We start from the raw sequence: 17,123 nt of genomic DNA on the forward strand, positions 1-17,123 counted from the left end.
CACGAAATATATTTGTGGAACTAATGTTCAACATAACTGGATGGTAAGACTCATTTCGGTTACAGATCCCGACTCTGTCGTACTTACCGTCACGTAAGCAGTGAGTAATAGAGAGAATGATTATTACTGTAACGAAGGGCAACTACTGTAGTGGTCGAAACAAATTAAATCAAATGTATAAAAAATGATTCATAAGCTTTGTACATTGGTTAAATAAATTTACACAACTACAACCTAAACTACGAAAATAAAAACAAATCATGGTTATTAAGATACTTATTGAAATTGGGTAACTTACATATGCTCGTTTCCACACCACCGCAAGAGGTAGAGCATCCGGCGCGTTTTTTTTTAACGTGGTATCCCCAGAAGGCCTATTCCACAGAGAAAATTTGTAAGATCGATCTTACGTTTGTCGAAAATTTTCAGATGAGTTTTTCTAGCCCGTCATTTTTGAGAAATTACTTTTTCCGATTAATTTGTATTCGTGAATATAAGACGATAAGGCAGTCAGATAAAAATCGAAGAACCTCCACGACGTAAATACGAAAGGGATGCATTTTCTGCAGTAAATTACAAAGCGAACGCGATTCATGAAAAGGTATCCATAAAACAGACCATCGGCAAGTAAAAAAAAGAAAACAGACCGAAACCACACCAATGGCCAATAATGAAATATAGATTTGTCAGTGGAGCCAATAAAACTCAGTGACCTAAAATAGATGAGAATACAATATGATTAGTAACATACTGAAACAGGTCAAAAAGTGATTAGTTTCGATAGCAAAGATCATAATTAGCGGTAAAAAGGGGAGAAAATGATTAGCTGAAACAGAAAAAAGGTTTGATTAGCTGAAACAGAGAAAAGGTTCGGTGAGCTGAAACAGACAAAAGTTTGATTATCTGAAACAGACAAAAAGGATTGATTAACTCAAACAGACACAAAGTTGAATTAGGTGAAACAGAAAAAACGTTTGACTAGCTGAAATAGACAAAACATTTGATTAGCTAAAACAGAGAAAAGGTTCGGTGAGCTGAAACAGACAAAAGTTTGATTATCTGAAACAGACAAAAAGGATTGATTAACTCAAACAGACACAAAGTTGAATTAGGTGAAACAGAAAAAACGTTTGACTAGCTGAAATAGACAAAACATTTGATTAGCTGAAATAGACAAAACATTTGATTAGCTGAAACAGAAAAAAGTTTTGATTAGCTGAAACAGAAAAAAGTTTTGATTAGCTGAAACACACAAACATCTGATTAGCTGAAACAGAAAAAAGGTTTGATTAGCTGAAACAGACAAAAGTTTGATTAGCTGAAACAGACAAAGGTTTGATTAGCTGAAACAGATAAAAAATTGGATTAGCTGAAACAGGCAAAGGTTTGATTAGCTGAAACAGGCAAAGGTTTGATTAGCTGAAACAGACAAAAAATTGGATTAGCTGAAACAGACAAAAGGTTTGGAGACGGCTAATTTTTTGGACAAATCTGTTACGTTGGCAATGTAGATTCAGCCCGCAACGTTACTACCGGCTTGTCGCTACGGACTGTCACTGTGAATGAATCTGCATTGGCAACGCGATTTTTCTTCCGCGCGGTGAGCGCCGACTTGCAAGTGCCGCACTTTCTCTCAGTATCAAAAGGTATCAAGTCAACGCGCAAAAGGCGCGGTCCAATATGAAGACTTCATTGTTCGTAACAAAATCGGGTCAAGAGTCAGTCTCAATAGATAAAGAGTGCTTCAGTTTTTCACATACCATTTATCAAATGGACGCGCAAAAGGCGCGTCTAATTCCCGTGATTAATCTACGCGCAAAAAGGCGCGTCTAGGACCCGTGATTAATCTACGCGCAAAAAGGCGCGTCTGGGACCCGTAATTAATCTACGCGCAAAAAGGCGCGACCGATTAAGCTGTGAAAAAACTTTAATTATCTAAGACTTGTCGTAAAATTCTGTAGAAACCCAATCCACATCTGCGTCTTTTTGAATCCGACACATTGCGATGCGGATTGTTGTTCTCAGATGCGAATCAAATGCGGGAAGGAGGTTGGGGTGAAAAAGCTCATGCATTAGGGTGTGGCGTGACGGTCGGTGGTCCTCTTCGACGCGACGTCTTCGAGCTCAGTATCTCTCCCCATCTAGCGTACCACGGAACGCGATAGATGATCCAGAGATACATTTTGCCCATTCAGACGATCACAGAGATCAATTCAATAAGAGAATTATTGGGAATGACTGGATAATTGAATTGAAGAATGACTGAAAGCTGGTTGTAGAGCATTAAGAAATGGAAAATTAAACCTCATTAAAATTCAAAGGCTTACAAATAATCTGGAGATTTTTATAGTTTTCCATGTATTTTAGAAGGATAATCTCTCTGATCGTTTGACGCTGTGGATTACAAAAGTTAGTAACATCGCGGCAGATCGCGACCTTCCTACCCTCACCTGATTCCCAACGGAACCACCCAACGAAAATGTTGAAACGATAGACACACACACACAAGCATAAACCCCGCGACGGTTCCCAAAACGTCCTCCTACCTACCCGGTTACCTATATTCGATCTATACGATTCTCCATTCTTTCCAACACAAATCATTCTTTTTCATTTGCGCCGTGGTCACTGTGACTTACTTTTTCGTTGATTACCTGTGGAGAGCAAAACGTTTTTGTACCATAGTCAGCCAGTTATTGTAAGATGATACTAAGAGGAAAGACGTTCAAAAAATGATAATACTCTATTCCAGTAGATGTAATTTGAGACGCAGATTTCAATCAAATGATTGTAAAATGTACGTTCCATAAGCTTTTGTTAATTTCACCTACAGCGACGCTGTGAAATAGCAGTCATACCTTAACCGACTGGAGTCTGGCTCATCTTACACACAATGGGTAGGAAGAAATGGACAATCTACCCTACTATTGTAGGTATGTATTACTTTAATTATTACTGGCGGACTATCGGCACATAAACTTTTTGTAAAATGGATTAAAAACATCCTGTATGCTAATCAGCATTTTTCTAAGCGAACTAAACCTGCAATTGATAAGTACTTGCTCGTTGTTAAAAAATTCAAAATGATTCAAGATTTAAGCTACAATTTGATTATGTTATGATATACCAGATTTTAAATTCAATTGATTAAGCAATTCTGTGAATATGATTATAATATAGAATCATTGGAATATGTTTAAACCTCAGGTGAATCCACCACTTAAACGACATCATTTGTAAATTAACATGTAGATTATTACATCCGTAGCTAAACACAATTCGTTCTCGCGTATGCCGAGTAAGTCATGGTTACCTGTCGCGATGCTCATTCCACTTTTGACAACGTGCAGAATTTTTATCTTTAAGTAAGCTATGGTCAAATAAATTCCAAAAAATAACTTGACTGAAAGTCAAACATCGTTGCCATCGCAAATGAGCCTATCCATGCAGCTAAGAAATTGAAGTTTTGTATAAGAATTGTTACCGCCACGCCACGTGACAGAGGAAACCCAGGGAAATACCCGTAACCTAAACACATGCAAACTCACCAACGTAGCCAAGTAATGGAGAAGTCACTTGGATGTCTCTGCTTGACTCTGTAAAAAACAAAAAAAGAAACTCGAATTAATTTAGCACACTGGATTTTCAGTTCTCAAATTAATTATTACTGCTGTATACTTCCACATTTATTCACCGCATGATGCACAAGGACAAAAATTCAGCTTCAAATTACTACATTGAATTATCAAAAAATTGTATAAAACAAGTATTCTTACCTCCTCCGGGTTGCTCCGCACTTGACAAATAGTAGTTCTCGTAGCATCTCAGGTTGAATGGTAAAGCGATGCACTTTTTACACTGCAATAAAAATATAACAGAATATTACTCGCACAATATACTTGGATCCAATTTCGTGTCACTACAGACTGTCTAAAAGGGTAAAAACGTTCTCAATAATTATTCAGTGATTTCTGACGTATTAACAGTTGAACTAAAGAAATTAATAATAGAGAGCTAATAAAATAGCACAATTATTAAATAAATGCATGAAATCAGTCAGCAGCTGAAATCATTTATGATCAAAAGCGATATTGTAATTAAAAATCATTCGATTTCTCACCTTCTTATTTTGTTCACTGTAGTGGTTGGTGTGGTTTTCACTTTGTTCTCAGAGATTGACTGATAGGGTTAGTTTTTTCAGATCATTACTAAATGCGGTCAATAGTGCTGCAGTGTAGTCTGTCCCTGTAAACAGCTGAAATAACAACATTTTATTAGTATTTCATTTTAAAAATCAATATAGGCGACACTGAAAATTTCATAAAATATAATCAAAGACTGTGTAGTAATAAATTTCATGTAACTGACACGTTTCTCAAATCGAAAGAAGCGTGATGGTATAATCAAGAATAATCTCAAATGTGTACCTGTTTTTTATTCATCGATAGCGTTGTGACCTATTCAGTTTCTGCATTGTTCTCTAATATATATCGATAGGTCCACTCAATTCAGATATTTGTTAACCTCGACCAATCTTGCTGCAATTAATTTCTGTAATCAAGTAAAACACCACATTTTGTTAATAATTCATATTCAAAATCCACATACTTGGTGTTGAGCGCATGCAGTTTTAGTATTTTACGTTATGCCGAGCGCGGAAAGTGTTATCAATTGCATCACAAAGTAAACCATGATCTGGGTTATATTACCTGTTGCTTTTCTGCAATAAATTCGTCTGTTCAGATACTACACAAAGTTTTCCGAAGTTTATTGACAGGGTTTTTCAGTCCAGATAATCACTATGCCAATTTTTTTCTGTAATCAGGTAAGATAACACAGGTGAGGTTAGTAATGTGATTTTAAAATCGATGTGAGCAGCATTCGAAATTTCCTGCTTAGTTATTCAAAAACATAATATGAGAAATAAAAATCAATTAACGATTTGCATTGATCGTGTTTCTAATTCACGATCGCTTCGTAATTTGTAAATTGTGTAATTTTATTTGAATTCAGTGTAATTTTGAAACAAGACCTAATTAGGCTACCGAGAAGGTCATGGCATTCGAATTTTTGAAATAAATAACGCTGTAATGTATCAACTTTTGTTACAATTCGTTACGACATAAAGGATTACCATATCAAGCCCTAAAATGAAATTCGGATGAAGATGAAATCGTTGATACGCAATTCTATAAATATTCACAGTGTACCGCAAACAAACCGAGATTCGTTGTTGTTTTCGAACGTTACGCTGCACAATTCGCCGTGATCCGTATATACTATAGTAACGCAGTTAGATGTAAACAACCCACTCATAACACGACCCAGACTCTTCCATTGTTCGTCCAAGTCCGATAAGTTTCTTTATATACACGAGGAACGACGCGAAAATGATGCACACCGTGATCAATTGCCTACAATTGTATTTCACAAATGTGTATACAAGGTGACCCTGGGATATCACCCCACAGGATATCAATGTATTCCTCGTAAAAATCAGCGATTGACCCGATTTTGATTTCTTATAAAAAAGAGCCCGTGGATCGTCATTTGACCTTCATGCACTCGGCAGCTGTTCTAAGCCATCGGATGCTCCTGGATTGGTCGACTTTGAACGACAGTAATTCGCAAGCGACAATTTTGCAATCAAAAGTAAAAATTGTTTAGAGAGAGAGAGAGAGAGAGAGAGACGCGAGCCGTGATTCGAAATCCCAGACGCGAATTCAAACGAAGACCACGTTTCGCAGGGTATATTTTACCAGAACATAAGGTCCTCTTCAACGGAAAATTATCAGAATATTATCTTGTCACTGTTTTCAAAAATTGCCCAAGAGCAATTTCAATCTGTGAATAATGAATCTAGAAAGCCTTAGAAAGTCACATGTATTATCAGCGAATCGGCACCGTAATAACACTGAATTTCATTTTCGGCACTCTTACTTTTTGTGCTATTGCTGCCTGCGAGAACCGACTGATTGAAAAAATTTGCTGACAATGTAACTGCGCATTTACCGAAAATCAGCCAACAAAGAATAAGAATAAACCGACACCTGATGACGAGACGAGAATCGAAATTACTATAAGCTAAGGTTTCACAAATTAATGAAAACTCGAGACACGAAACTCACCTTCGGTCGTTTTTTCTCTGGGCTACAACACGCTGCCGTTCGTGTATTATTCACAGCTGAGTTAGATGGGAAGACTGATCGAATAACGTGACACAACCTGTACAACGCGATCAGAGTTCTGAACTGATCGTGCGTATGTACGTAATTTCTCTCCGGCTGCTCTGAAGCGACTGGAAGCGATTGATGCTACGCAGCGCCCAAAAGCAAGTCTCGACCGGTTAGAATCACTACGCGAGCGGTGCGCAACGCGGTTCTTCTTTCAATTGCGTATTTACTCAAATCCGTTGGAATTATGGTTGAAGTATTGGCGACGAGTGGTACGAAATCGAAACAGCAACACCACGGCATGCAACATGCGGGGAAAAAAATGGAAACGAATATCAAAATTCGACTCACACGTACCGCATTGCGACCTTCGAATGCAGCGGGATCGTTGCCAGAACTATATACGTAACCGGGATCCTTGGCAAATTGAAATACTACGACTGTCTCTGGCAACCACCTTATTCCGAATAGGAATTTATTTATCCATATCCATATTGCACATTTTTTTATTTCAAAAGCAGTAAACACATAATGCAATTACTTCTGTCGCACGAAAATTCAGTCTTTGGTTTCTTGGGCTTTGGCAACTCATCATCAAGATGGCTACTCGATCGGTTGTCAAATGTTTATCGTGACGTCACAGAGCCCGCCAAAATATCGTAGTGAACATCGTCCTAATGAAATCGAGATCGTCGAATCGAACCATTGAATGTATCGAAAGTTAGTGATTTTTTTTTCTAAAAAAACTTATGGCAGCGACATCTGTCATCTAGTTTTAAAAGCGTATTCTTAGGTGTTTTTCGCGCGGAAACGTCAAAGATATGCATGTAACTGTGCCATGTGACTTGTTGCACAAAATTAGGCCCTCGAAATTGGTCATAGGATACACTTACTTGTACGAAACAGAAAAAAATGCCGGACATTAATTTGAATGGTATCATCGTTACTTTCCCTTTTGAACCGTATGACGTGCAAAAAAGATACATGGAGAAAGTAATCGAATGTTTACAGAATGCGAAACATGGAGTGCTGGAGTCTCCAACAGGTATAATGGATTTGGTCAGCTTTTTTATAGTTATTAACATAAACTATCTTTTAATAAAATACTGAGAATGTTTTCAGGAACTGGAAAAACTTTGTGCCTCTTATGCTCTTCACTTAGTTGGCTCTTAGTCAAAAAGGCGCAGCTTCAATCTGAGGCTCTAATGGGACCAATTGAGAAGCCAGCTTTCGGAGGTGAATTTTTTGAAGGGCTGACAAAAACCCTAGAGAAAGCAGCTGGGCAGTTGGATCAGTCGACAAACTTCAGCTGGGGAATGCCAAAAATAATTTATGCCTCAAGAACGCATTCGCAGTTATCGCAGGCTATGCAAGAACTCAAAAAAACTTCTTACAAACACGTTAAAGTTGCTGTAATAGGCTCAAGGGATCAGCTTTGCATTCATCCCGAAGTTTCCAAAGAAACTAACAGTGCAACGAAAATTCACATGTGTCAGTCAAAAGTCAAGTCTCGAACTTGTCACTATTACAATAATGTCGATGCTAGGTAAATTTCCATGAAACTAGTCGATAGTTTTTATGCGGATACATCAGACCAGGAAATATTTATACATTTTAATATTACTTCTAATATACCAGCTTTATTTTTTCTGTGTCTCACTATCCAGGAAATTGGATCCTATTTTTGGCCAAGAAATTCTTGATATTGAAGATTTGGTAAAAACTGGACAGAAGTTGAGATGTTGCCCATATTTTTTATCCAAAGAACTAAAGCAGTCGGCAGATATCACTTTCATGCCCTACAATTACATTCTGGATCCAAAAACAAGGAAAGCGCAAGGCCTTGAGTTACAGAACAATATTCTTCTCTTGGATGAAGCTCACAATGTTGAAAAGACTTGCGAAGAATCTGCTTCCCTGCAAGTAAAGGATTGAAATACCTAATCATTTTCAGATGCATATCAATATGTCTGCAAAAAAATTTCACCGCTGACATCGAACCTGACTTTTTGTTTTATTTTGATTTTAACCAGTGAAATATTTTACATATAGATAAGCAGTACAGATATAGCTATTTGTATAGATGAGATCACCACAGTGATGAAAGATGTGGCGGATGAGGCATCTTCAAGTGAACCTGCTTTCGATACTGCTAGTGGATCTCAGAAAGACTTTACTCCAGAAGATCTGTGTATTTTAAAGGCAATGTTTTTGGAGTTCGAAAAGGCAATCGATAGTATAGAAATTAAAAAGAAAGACGAGGGTGAGACATTTCCTGGGGGATACATTTTTGAGCTCCTTGAAAAAGCTGAGGTGTGTATATAGAAGGATCATAATCAATTCAAGAAAAAGATTTCCGCTTCACCGTCTCACTTTTTACTCTTACAATTTTTCCACATTCTGGATTTATTTTCATTTCATTACAGTTGACCCAGGGCAAAGAGACTTTGGTAATTGATAAACTGGATAAAATTGTACTTTATTTATCAACAACCAGCACCTCACCATTTTCAAGAAAAGGAAATGGCTTACAAAAATTCAATGACTTGCTGCGAGTAGTTTTCAGTGGTGGCCAGGCATCGCCGCTCTACAGAGATCGAGTTAAACGATGTTACAAGGTGCATGTTATGCCAGAGGAAGTAAAGAAAGGTCGAAAAAACGATGGTTGGGATGCCTTAAAAACACCCTCAAAAACTGAGGGGAAAATCATTAGCTACTGGTGTTTCAGTCCTGGTTTTGGGTAAACAAAACTAAATATATTCAATATAAATCGATTATCACCGTTAAACATTCAAACTGTTATACTTATTATCTTACCAAATACAGGATGCAACAAATAGTAGAACAAGGAATACGTTCTATTGTTTTAACAAGTGGCACCCTGTCCCCATTAAAACCACTCATCTCCGAACTGGCCATACCCATTGGCGTGCAGCTTGAAAATCCCCATATAGTCACTGGTCGTCAAGTATGTGTCGGCGTGTTGAGTAACGGCCCTGATGGACACCCTTTGAATTCATCATTCAATACACGGTACTTGTTTCCATTTTTTTCTGCTTGTAGAAATAATGAAGCCATAACAAAATTGATCTAAGAATCACCATTGGATTAAATTTTCAGCAATGATCCAAAATACATTGCATCTCTTGGACGTACCATCTACAACTTCAGCTGCTTAATACCGCACGGTATGCTGGTCTTCTTTCCATCGTACCCGATTTTAAAGAAGTGCCAAGAGGAATGGCAAAATTCTGGCTTATGGACAAAGATATGTGAACGAAAGGTGAGATGAAATTTCTGAAATATAACTCATAGCAATCATAAAGCAAAATAAATATAAATATATAACATTATACGTAATGTGTACGTAACTATAGCACAACAAATATTTATTATTCTTCCAGCCAATTTATGTTGAAGGTCAATTGAAACATGTTTTTATAAATACTATGAACGAGTATTATGAAAAAATTCAAGACCCATCATGCAAAGGTGCCATTTTTATGGCTGTTTGCAGAGGTAAAGTCAGTGAAGGCTTAGACTTTGCAGATATGAATGGTCGTGCTGTTTTAGTAACAGGCCTCCCGTTTCCACCATTGAAAGATCCACGAGTTATTCTGAAGCAAAAATACTTGGAAGAAAGTAGAAGCAGAGATAAAGAGGTAGAATGACTCTGAAATAGTATTGCACTTAAATAAAACTTAGCTCAAGTCATTATAATGTCTTAATTTCTAGTCACTAACAGGACAACAATGGTACCAGCTCGAAGCATCTCGAGCAGTAAATCAAGCTATTGGCCGAGTCATACGGCATAAAAATGATTATGGTGCGATAATCCTCTGTGACTGTCGGTTTGAAAACCCTGGATTCAGAAAACAATTGTCAGCTTGGTTGCAGCCTCACATCAAAAAGTTCACCAACTTTGGAGTGATCACGAAAGACTTGAGAGAATTCTTCAGAGCCGCAGAGCGTGATGTATTTATCTGTAGATTATAAAATGGACAACATTGTATCATTTAAAATCCCTATTATTTATTTGCATACGTACTTATTTCATTTACACTGCTTACAGCTACCACAGCCAAATATGAAGGTAGCAGCTACTATGAGTAGCCCGGATTTTTTTCCACGAACTAGTGATGGTGCGTTTGGTGAAACTCACTCTCGAATTGCAAATCCTGGTATAAAACAAGACAGAAGTGTTCCATCTGTGGTTATTGATGATTTTAGTATCGATAAATACACAGAAACTAAACCAACGAAGTGGCCGATCACTGAAGGAAACGAAAAAGACATTTTTAAATTGCTAGAAACAAAATCAAAGCCTGTAATAGATTTCAGCAATTGCAAATTAAAAACGGATTGGACTAGATGTGAGCTGACAAAGGATGTTGAACAGCCAATTGCAAAAAAGAGAAAAATTCATGTTGTAGGAGTAAAACTTGATGCATTACCCGAGCCGTCAACGTCTGTTGAGTCGCCTTCAGCAAACATTGAGGTGCAGACGCATACAAAAAATGGTACTGCATTAAAAAAAGCAGCATCAAGTGAAAAAAAAGAAATTGGCACAGTATACTTGAAAGAAGTGCGTAAAAATAATTAAACGAATTATTAATACTTACATTCTTAAAGTTGATGCTATCAATTCAAGATTTGCGGCAGCAAATTGCTTGCAGGCACCTGTAGTCCAATGGGTACTATTTTATTCCTTTTTCTATTTCGTGGTACAATATCAAATCTAACATTTGTTTGTAGGTCAAACGATCCCTGACGAAAGAGAACTATAAGATATTTTCAATAATGATTCAAAACTATACAAAAAATGCTGATTACGACCAGCTCTTGAAAACATTGGAATTTCTTTTCCCAAAGACGAATAATCTACGGCACTTATTTAAGGGTAAACATTATTTACTTTAGTCATTTGTACTCAGTCGATATTTCTTTCTCAATCATAGAATTGCGAAACAATTAATTTTATTTTTATTTCAGGTTTCAGGAGTTTTTTAAAGAAACAACATATTAGTGACTTCGATAGTCATATTAGGCTTCTGGAGAGGTTAGAATTATAAATCAAATTAATCCGTGATCCCGAATGAATATCTATTTATATGTGATTTGTAAGTAATTGCTATGTAATTTATGTATTAAGTGTTACGTGCAATCATGCAAACTAACTCAATAAATTCACCATTTATTTTTACAAATCCGGCTATCATTAATTAATGAATCATCAATTGTTCTTTATGAATATTTATTATTTTTATTCATTCATAGGTACAAAAATTGTGAATTACTTCATAATTCATGATTATTCAAAGTGCTACTTTCGAGTGTTTGTTCCACAACTGTTCCTGTCCGTAATACAATATAATCATATATTCTAATTTTACGCTTTCAGTTATAAACGTACACACAAATATTGTGTAAGAATCTATCAATTGTTGGCTAGCACTTGTTATGCAATTCACAATTTAGACGATGGGCAGACTAAAAAAATGCCTGCATACAATGTGTAGGCTAGTATCCATCTGTTCTATTTTAGGAACTACAGCTTACATTAATTAATTTGAAATTCTGTATATTTTCTAATACTTTTCACTTAAACGTATTTCTGTATCTTGTAAATTTTTTAAATCAGTACCGCAAATGGTTCAGATATATATTTAAAGATATAATTCCAGTAAAGTGTATATATAATTATATATATATATACATGTATATATTAATGCGTGCGTATTATTAACAGTTAGTAAATGAATTCATTAAAATTTACAATCACCGTGCTCTTTCGTTCTTTCCACCCCTATATGTTGCAAAATTCGAAATTTATCCAAAATTTTTACGACTAACAAGTACTATTTAAAATGAACTCAATATTCCAAGAGTTTCGCTTGCATAAAATTGATTATTAGTGTAAATATCCATTTCAAATGACAAGGCACGTCAAATTTGCTTTTGCTGTTTTCCATTCCTCTTTCTAGTGTTTTCTTGGATTGCAGTTCACGCGTTTACAGTTTTCATCGAAAATATATCTACGTGTTTTTTGGGGTACTACTGTCAGTGAAAATGTTACACGAACGTTAATTCGGATGTAGTGTTCCCAGCATTCTACAGCCAAATATTTTCGAAATCAGCCGCCTTCTGTTCAAATTCTAGTAACATACGTCTCAACATATGTGTGAACGAATTCCTAAGTCAAAGCTACACATGCTTCTCTGAATCTACTCAGTATTCATGGGAGTCGCAGCATTTTCGCCAGTAATTGCCGTGGTCACGATATCAAGATAATATTCGCCAAATACACTGCGATTATGGGATACAATGATCAAAAACTGCGCTGCAATACCAGCTAGTTCTTCCTGAAGAGACGATAGCCCTGGAGGTATCTGCTGCGGACCTGCCGTTTGTGATTGTATGATTTTTTGTAGAAATTGTCGGATTCTTATGTCTGAAAAGAGAATTTCATTTGATTAAATCGAAAATACTCAAAGATAATAGAATATTATTATTCGAGCATGTCGCAATATTGAATCTACGATAAATTGAAGATACTTACTGACAAGATTTCGAATCTTGTGATCAGGCTTGGCAATTTCTAATATCTGAGCACTGAGAAGAGACTCCAGCTCTGGAGACAATTCTGAAGCACCAATTTCTTTCAGTGTTTCCTTGACATCGGCTGTAACTTGCAGTACAATGTTAACCATCACAGTTGCCAGCTCCCTGAAATAAAAAAATGTTGAGAAACTAAATCAGACAAAGTTAACGCTCCAAAATTTGATTATCATGAAAGCTTGTAAAATTTTCTAGCAATTCTAAAATCATAAGGGATTAATCGCAAATAGTGTTTGAACCTACTCGTTGGAATGAACGGATTCCAAAAGCACGGCGAGATGCTGTTTCATGCTATTCTTAAAACTCGTAACCCCTTGAAGGGGAGCACCAATAGTGTTGTTAGTTACCAGCAACACTGATCCTGCTATGCATAATCTACAGGTTCGATCGCGTAATTCTACCAATCGCCCTTGGTCCATCATCAGCGTCTATGATAGAAATAAGAAACAGTATAGTACATGTAGAATGTTACTAAATTCATCTTGCACAGTTATATAATGAACAATAAGCTTAAGTACCTCTGCATCTGGATTGAATTTCCATTCTAAGAGGTCTAAGTACGCCTCAGTTAGTAAGCTGTGTGTAATTTGACGAACTGCATTGATATCCGTGGAAGATGTGGTCAATTTTTCCATATTCAAATTTCGGAGCAGCCATTTTCTCGTTAACTGGAGACCATCTTCATTGACCTTCAAAAACTCAGCAAATTTCTTTTTTTCATATTCAACACTAGATGCAACAATCTCAGGTCTTATTAAAGTTATCGTGAAGTTTGCCATGTCAAGCTTCATCAACTGCAAAGTTTCCAAAATTCCCCTAAATGTCTCAATAACATCGGTCGATGTTGCTAGCTCTGCAATCTTTTCATCCCTGACTGGTGCGCACAATTTTGCCATAATGGAGATAATAAAGTTAGCGTAATGACGGAAATCTAAAATTCCCTGCTCTGCCTGCTGTTTAATTAAATCAATGTCCAGGACCTCATTAATGTTTTCTCGTATCTTCGTATGCCGAGGCAATAGGAGTTCTTCCAAAGCCTGAGGAGGTAAATCAGGGCCTTTTAATATTGACACACTTATGCAAATTCTATTCAGACCTATTTGAAAGCTGATAACTGGGAAATTTGAATTACCGTTTTTATTTCACCAAGAAGAGTTAATGCTTGATTATAATTTGGTGGATCCTCGGCCAACTCTTGGGCTAGCAGCTGCCAGAATATATTATGCATTGTTTCTTTAACTTTTTTTTGAAAGCTGTCACTTGGTGGATCCAGCGTTTCCAATTTGAAATTTTTATCAAGAGCGATTTCGTGCGCTAGGGCCATATTGGTCATACCATTTGCTGCCTTCATTATTTCTTCAAAGGACACAAATTTTGGAGGAGATGCCCCGGTTAGGCCTCCAAGCATAAAGTTTTGTACCTGCGATCTATTTTGAAGAAAAAATTTTTGAGTTTCTTTTCAAATGATTTGTTTAAAAACTTGTGCACTACGCACTAGAATTTTAAATTGATAAACTCACTGTTGCGTGTTCTTGTTTTCAGCCGATCTTTGATTGTCCACACGAGTTTCTACTGGCGCGCTAGCCTGGTTATTATTACATTTTTGCTCCTCTTCATTTTTCATTTTATCACCTCTGTAACAGAAAGTCTGAGATTTATTAAAGTTCAGAATTAAGTTTAGACACACAACAGTTCAAGGGTTTTGAATATATATTAATTGCATGAATCTTTTTATTTCTATTAAAATTTGCACCAATTAAGTGTCGATGATATATCGCAGTAATTGCTTTAAGTACTGACCGCCAAAGAAAAGCAGGGATTAAACTAAAGAATATCCTTGAGCCTGGCAATTTGCGATTGAACAAGAGACAACAGATCGTAATTCCCCATACCACACCAGCACTGCGTAAAACTTTATACCTGCGGTACAAATAGGGCAATAAATAACAATCTTACCGAAAGGCAATCTAGAATTAATCAAATTCAAATGAGTCACAGTCAAATCTATGTTAAATATTCCATTAAGACGGACAATCTTTACTCTAATGTTAGGACTAGTAAAGAATTTTCAATTGCGATAGACTTAATAAATCTGGGGTCTGAGGATAAATTTTTCACTTATTGACACACCTGTCTAACATTGTTCTATCAAACTTCAAAATTCAAATTGAAGGACAAAATACTTGGAAATTAGAAGCAACGCGGTTTGAAGTAAAATTCGACCACTAGCTGAATGCTCTAACAGCTGTAGCCAAAGAGGTCAGACGCTATCTATAAAAAGAACTTCGTTTGGTGCAAGACAGTATGGACACACACAGCCACTTTCCAGAGTGTTTATTTTGTTCTTTGTGATCGCTAATTCCTATTTCCAATTTGTCGGTCAGACATTAAAACTGTTTGCATAAATTTATTTAATTTATTCACTAGCTTAAGTGTGCATAAATAATGGTAACACAATGATGATTTGCTCTGAATTAAACGAATGGGGATAGAAAAGATTTTCCGTAAATAAGATATGGAAATTGTTATTTATTTTTTAATACAATGAATATTAACATGCAATCACTTAATCAATAATCAATGTAGAATTCACAACTCTTTTCTTTTTTCTTTGTAATACGGACAACAGAAGTTTAGCAGGCAAAGATAACACTTTGTAAACCCATGTATATAACAAGTATGAGGATGTATTGATCTGTTTGTAAACACGAAAAGTAAATCTTGAGGTTACATTTTTAACAACATTCATGATAAGATGTAGTTTTAACTGGGATCAAAAAGCACGAAAAAAAGTGTAAATTTTAGATAAGTACCGAAATAATGATGCGTCATTGAAATTATTCTAGAAAATTCCATCACAATTTAATGCAGTACCTATATCACTACTAACTGCGTATCGGCAGGTGAATGACACATCGTTCAAATGATTCATTCACCTTGAAAGGATTTAACGAAAAAAAAGTAGAAATTATAGTAACATCGGCATTGTACCTTTACTGCAGATTGTTCGAAAAATATTTGAAATAGTGGCGTAGTCTATATGGGTATAAAACACTTTTAATTTACTGGAATTCAGAAACAAACACCAATTACAAGTTAAAAATGGTTAATTACGTCCGGAACAGCTGTGGTACTGTTTACAACTTTGAAGCTTGCTACGAGTGCTGCGGGCTCGTGTGACTGCTGTGAAGTACAGCGAAGGCGACTGGAGTCTGATGGAGAAAAGTGAAGTTGGCCAATATTTATTGACAGCACCAGCCTGCAGCAGCCGACAAGCAGACGACACCCACCTGCGCAACTCCTTTGTCTTTCACTCGTGGCAACTCGTTGATTTTCATTTTTATATTCTCCTAAAATGGGTACGAGAACGTCTGGCAGCTTGGACCGTTGTAGTTTTCCTTGAATTTATTTTTCCACTTCCTTGGGAAGTCGACCCTCAATCTCCATAAAGTCTGTTCCTGTATAATACGAGATCCTCTAATATAGATCCTCGAGTTAAACGTGGTCAAGCCATTAACACATGCGTCTCAGTAAACAGTAAACGTAAAGTTGCTGCGTACATTTTACGTGTGATGTGGCGTGGCGCAACTTTTACATGCTGCAAAATTGGAATTCTTCATTCCAGAAAAATGATACTGGGTAAATCTCAGAATCGATCACTATTCTTTTATATGTAATTATATTTTTGTCAACAAATTCACATTTTTCATATCTTAGGACAATTTCCACGGAAGTTGAGGGCAGTTAGAGTATTGCTCTCGAAAGATTGTTATGCACCAATTCAATGTCCTGAGCAGTGCAAAAGTACTTGTTTAATGGACGAATTGCCAGTTCCCTGTGGATCGTGGCAACAGAAGTTTGATACGAAGATGAGGCAGTCTAATAGAGCTTTAATGATCGGAGGAGGATTTTTCATATTCACTATAATAGCTGTACGAATGTCAATGCATCCCTGAAATCTCAACCTAAATTATGCCTTTTAATCATAAAAGTGTCACTCTAATTTCTATTTTCACAGATGCACAAATTCGGATACGTTCGAGGATACAATGTTCCGCTATTTTACTGACAAAGTATTGAGAAACGATTGGAACAAGAATTGTTTCTGTAGCACTCCAATAAACCTCTTGAATTAGTCGATGTTCATTACGTTATTTGTTTTCAATCGTATTCTTTACATCTTGCAGGGATAAAACGCGATATCTAATCTATAAACAATGTTAACGTCATGTCCCGCAAGTTTTTTAAATTCTAGGATTCTCTGTCTAGGTCCGTTCGGTAAGACAGAGCGCTGTCTAACTAAATTCGGAGCGAAAAAATACATGTTTAGTT

General features: G+C 36.4%; 3 protein-coding genes across 5 annotated transcripts; 2 read left to right on the plus strand and 1 right to left on the minus strand.

The window, feature by feature from the left end:
* Positions 1 to 6,953: 6,953 nt before the first annotated feature.
* LOC124307552 (regulator of telomere elongation helicase 1 homolog) lies at positions 6,954 to 11,657 on the plus strand. 2 transcript variants are annotated; one of them, XM_046769344.1, is made up of 12 exons: positions 6,955 to 7,218; positions 7,296 to 7,719; positions 7,841 to 8,096; positions 8,226 to 8,486; positions 8,600 to 8,913; positions 9,000 to 9,206; positions 9,294 to 9,456; positions 9,578 to 9,835; positions 9,909 to 10,148; positions 10,246 to 10,758; positions 10,929 to 11,073; positions 11,166 to 11,657. In XM_046769344.1, exons 1-12 carry the CDS (start codon positions 7,086 to 7,088, stop codon positions 11,243 to 11,245), a joined length of 2,994 nt encoding a protein of 997 aa, XP_046625300.1. In that variant the 5' UTR covers positions 6,955 to 7,085; the 3' UTR covers positions 11,246 to 11,657. The 2 variants fall into 2 exon arrangements, with proteins under 2 accessions (XP_046625301.1, XP_046625300.1); XM_046769345.1 differs by lacking the exon at positions 10,929 to 11,073 and having other exon boundaries at positions 6,954 to 7,218.
* On the minus strand, positions 10,302 to 16,044 carry LOC124307555 (T-complex protein 11-like protein 1). 2 transcript variants are annotated; one of them, XM_046769351.1, is made up of 10 exons: positions 14,922 to 15,049; positions 14,592 to 14,711; positions 14,312 to 14,425; positions 13,924 to 14,218; positions 13,310 to 13,828; positions 13,035 to 13,219; positions 12,733 to 12,899; positions 11,365 to 12,624; positions 10,796 to 10,853; positions 10,302 to 10,351 (listed from the first exon to the last, which is right to left on the minus strand). In XM_046769351.1, exons 1-8 carry the CDS (start codon positions 14,930 to 14,932, stop codon positions 12,398 to 12,400), a joined length of 1,638 nt encoding a protein of 545 aa, XP_046625307.1. In that variant the 5' UTR covers positions 14,933 to 15,049; the 3' UTR covers positions 10,302 to 10,351; positions 10,796 to 10,853; positions 11,365 to 12,397. The 2 variants fall into 2 exon arrangements, with proteins under 2 accessions (XP_046625307.1, XP_046625308.1); XM_046769352.1 differs by lacking the exons at positions 14,592 to 14,711; positions 14,922 to 15,049 and adding an exon at positions 15,906 to 16,044.
* On the plus strand, positions 16,038 to 17,073 carry LOC124307562 (uncharacterized). Its single transcript, XM_046769360.1, has 4 exons — positions 16,038 to 16,150; positions 16,278 to 16,430; positions 16,509 to 16,723; positions 16,810 to 17,073. Exons 1-4 carry the CDS (start codon positions 16,147 to 16,149, stop codon positions 16,858 to 16,860), a joined length of 423 nt encoding a protein of 140 aa, XP_046625316.1. The 5' UTR covers positions 16,038 to 16,146; the 3' UTR covers positions 16,861 to 17,073.
* The last annotated feature ends 50 nt before the right edge of the window (positions 17,074 to 17,123 follow it).

The sequence above is a fragment of the Neodiprion virginianus genome, chromosome 6 (genome assembly GCF_021901495.1).
Source record: "Neodiprion virginianus isolate iyNeoVirg1 chromosome 6, iyNeoVirg1.1, whole genome shotgun sequence".
NCBI classification, from domain to species: Eukaryota; Metazoa; Arthropoda; class Insecta; order Hymenoptera; family Diprionidae; genus Neodiprion; species Neodiprion virginianus.

Excerpts from the sequence above, each read along its gene's own strand:
- LOC124307552 (XM_046769344.1), top strand. The coding sequence starts at position 7,086 with ATGCCGGACATTAATTTGAATGGTATCATCGTTACTTTCCCTTTTGAA. Across the intron at positions 7,720-7,840 it reads TACAATAATGTCGATGCTAG|GAAATTGGATCCTATTTTTG; the intron begins GTAAATTTCCAT and ends CTCACTATCCAG. Across the intron at positions 11,074-11,165 it reads TCTACGGCACTTATTTAAGG|GTTTCAGGAGTTTTTTAAAG; the intron begins GTAAACATTATT and ends TTTTTATTTCAG.
- LOC124307555 (XM_046769351.1), bottom strand. Across the intron at positions 14,426-14,591 it reads ATCCCTGCTTTTCTTTGGCG|AGGTGATAAAATGAAAAATG; the intron begins GTCAGTACTTAA and ends TTTCTGTTACAG. Across the intron at positions 12,900-13,034 it reads GAATCCGTTCATTCCAACGA|GGAGCTGGCAACTGTGATGG; the intron begins GTAGGTTCAAAC and ends TTTTTATTTCAG.
- LOC124307562 (XM_046769360.1), top strand. Across the intron at positions 16,431-16,508 it reads TTCCAGAAAAATGATACTGG|GACAATTTCCACGGAAGTTG; the intron begins GTAAATCTCAGA and ends TTCATATCTTAG. Across the intron at positions 16,724-16,809 it reads TCATATTCACTATAATAGCT|ATGCACAAATTCGGATACGT; the intron begins GTACGAATGTCA and ends CTATTTTCACAG.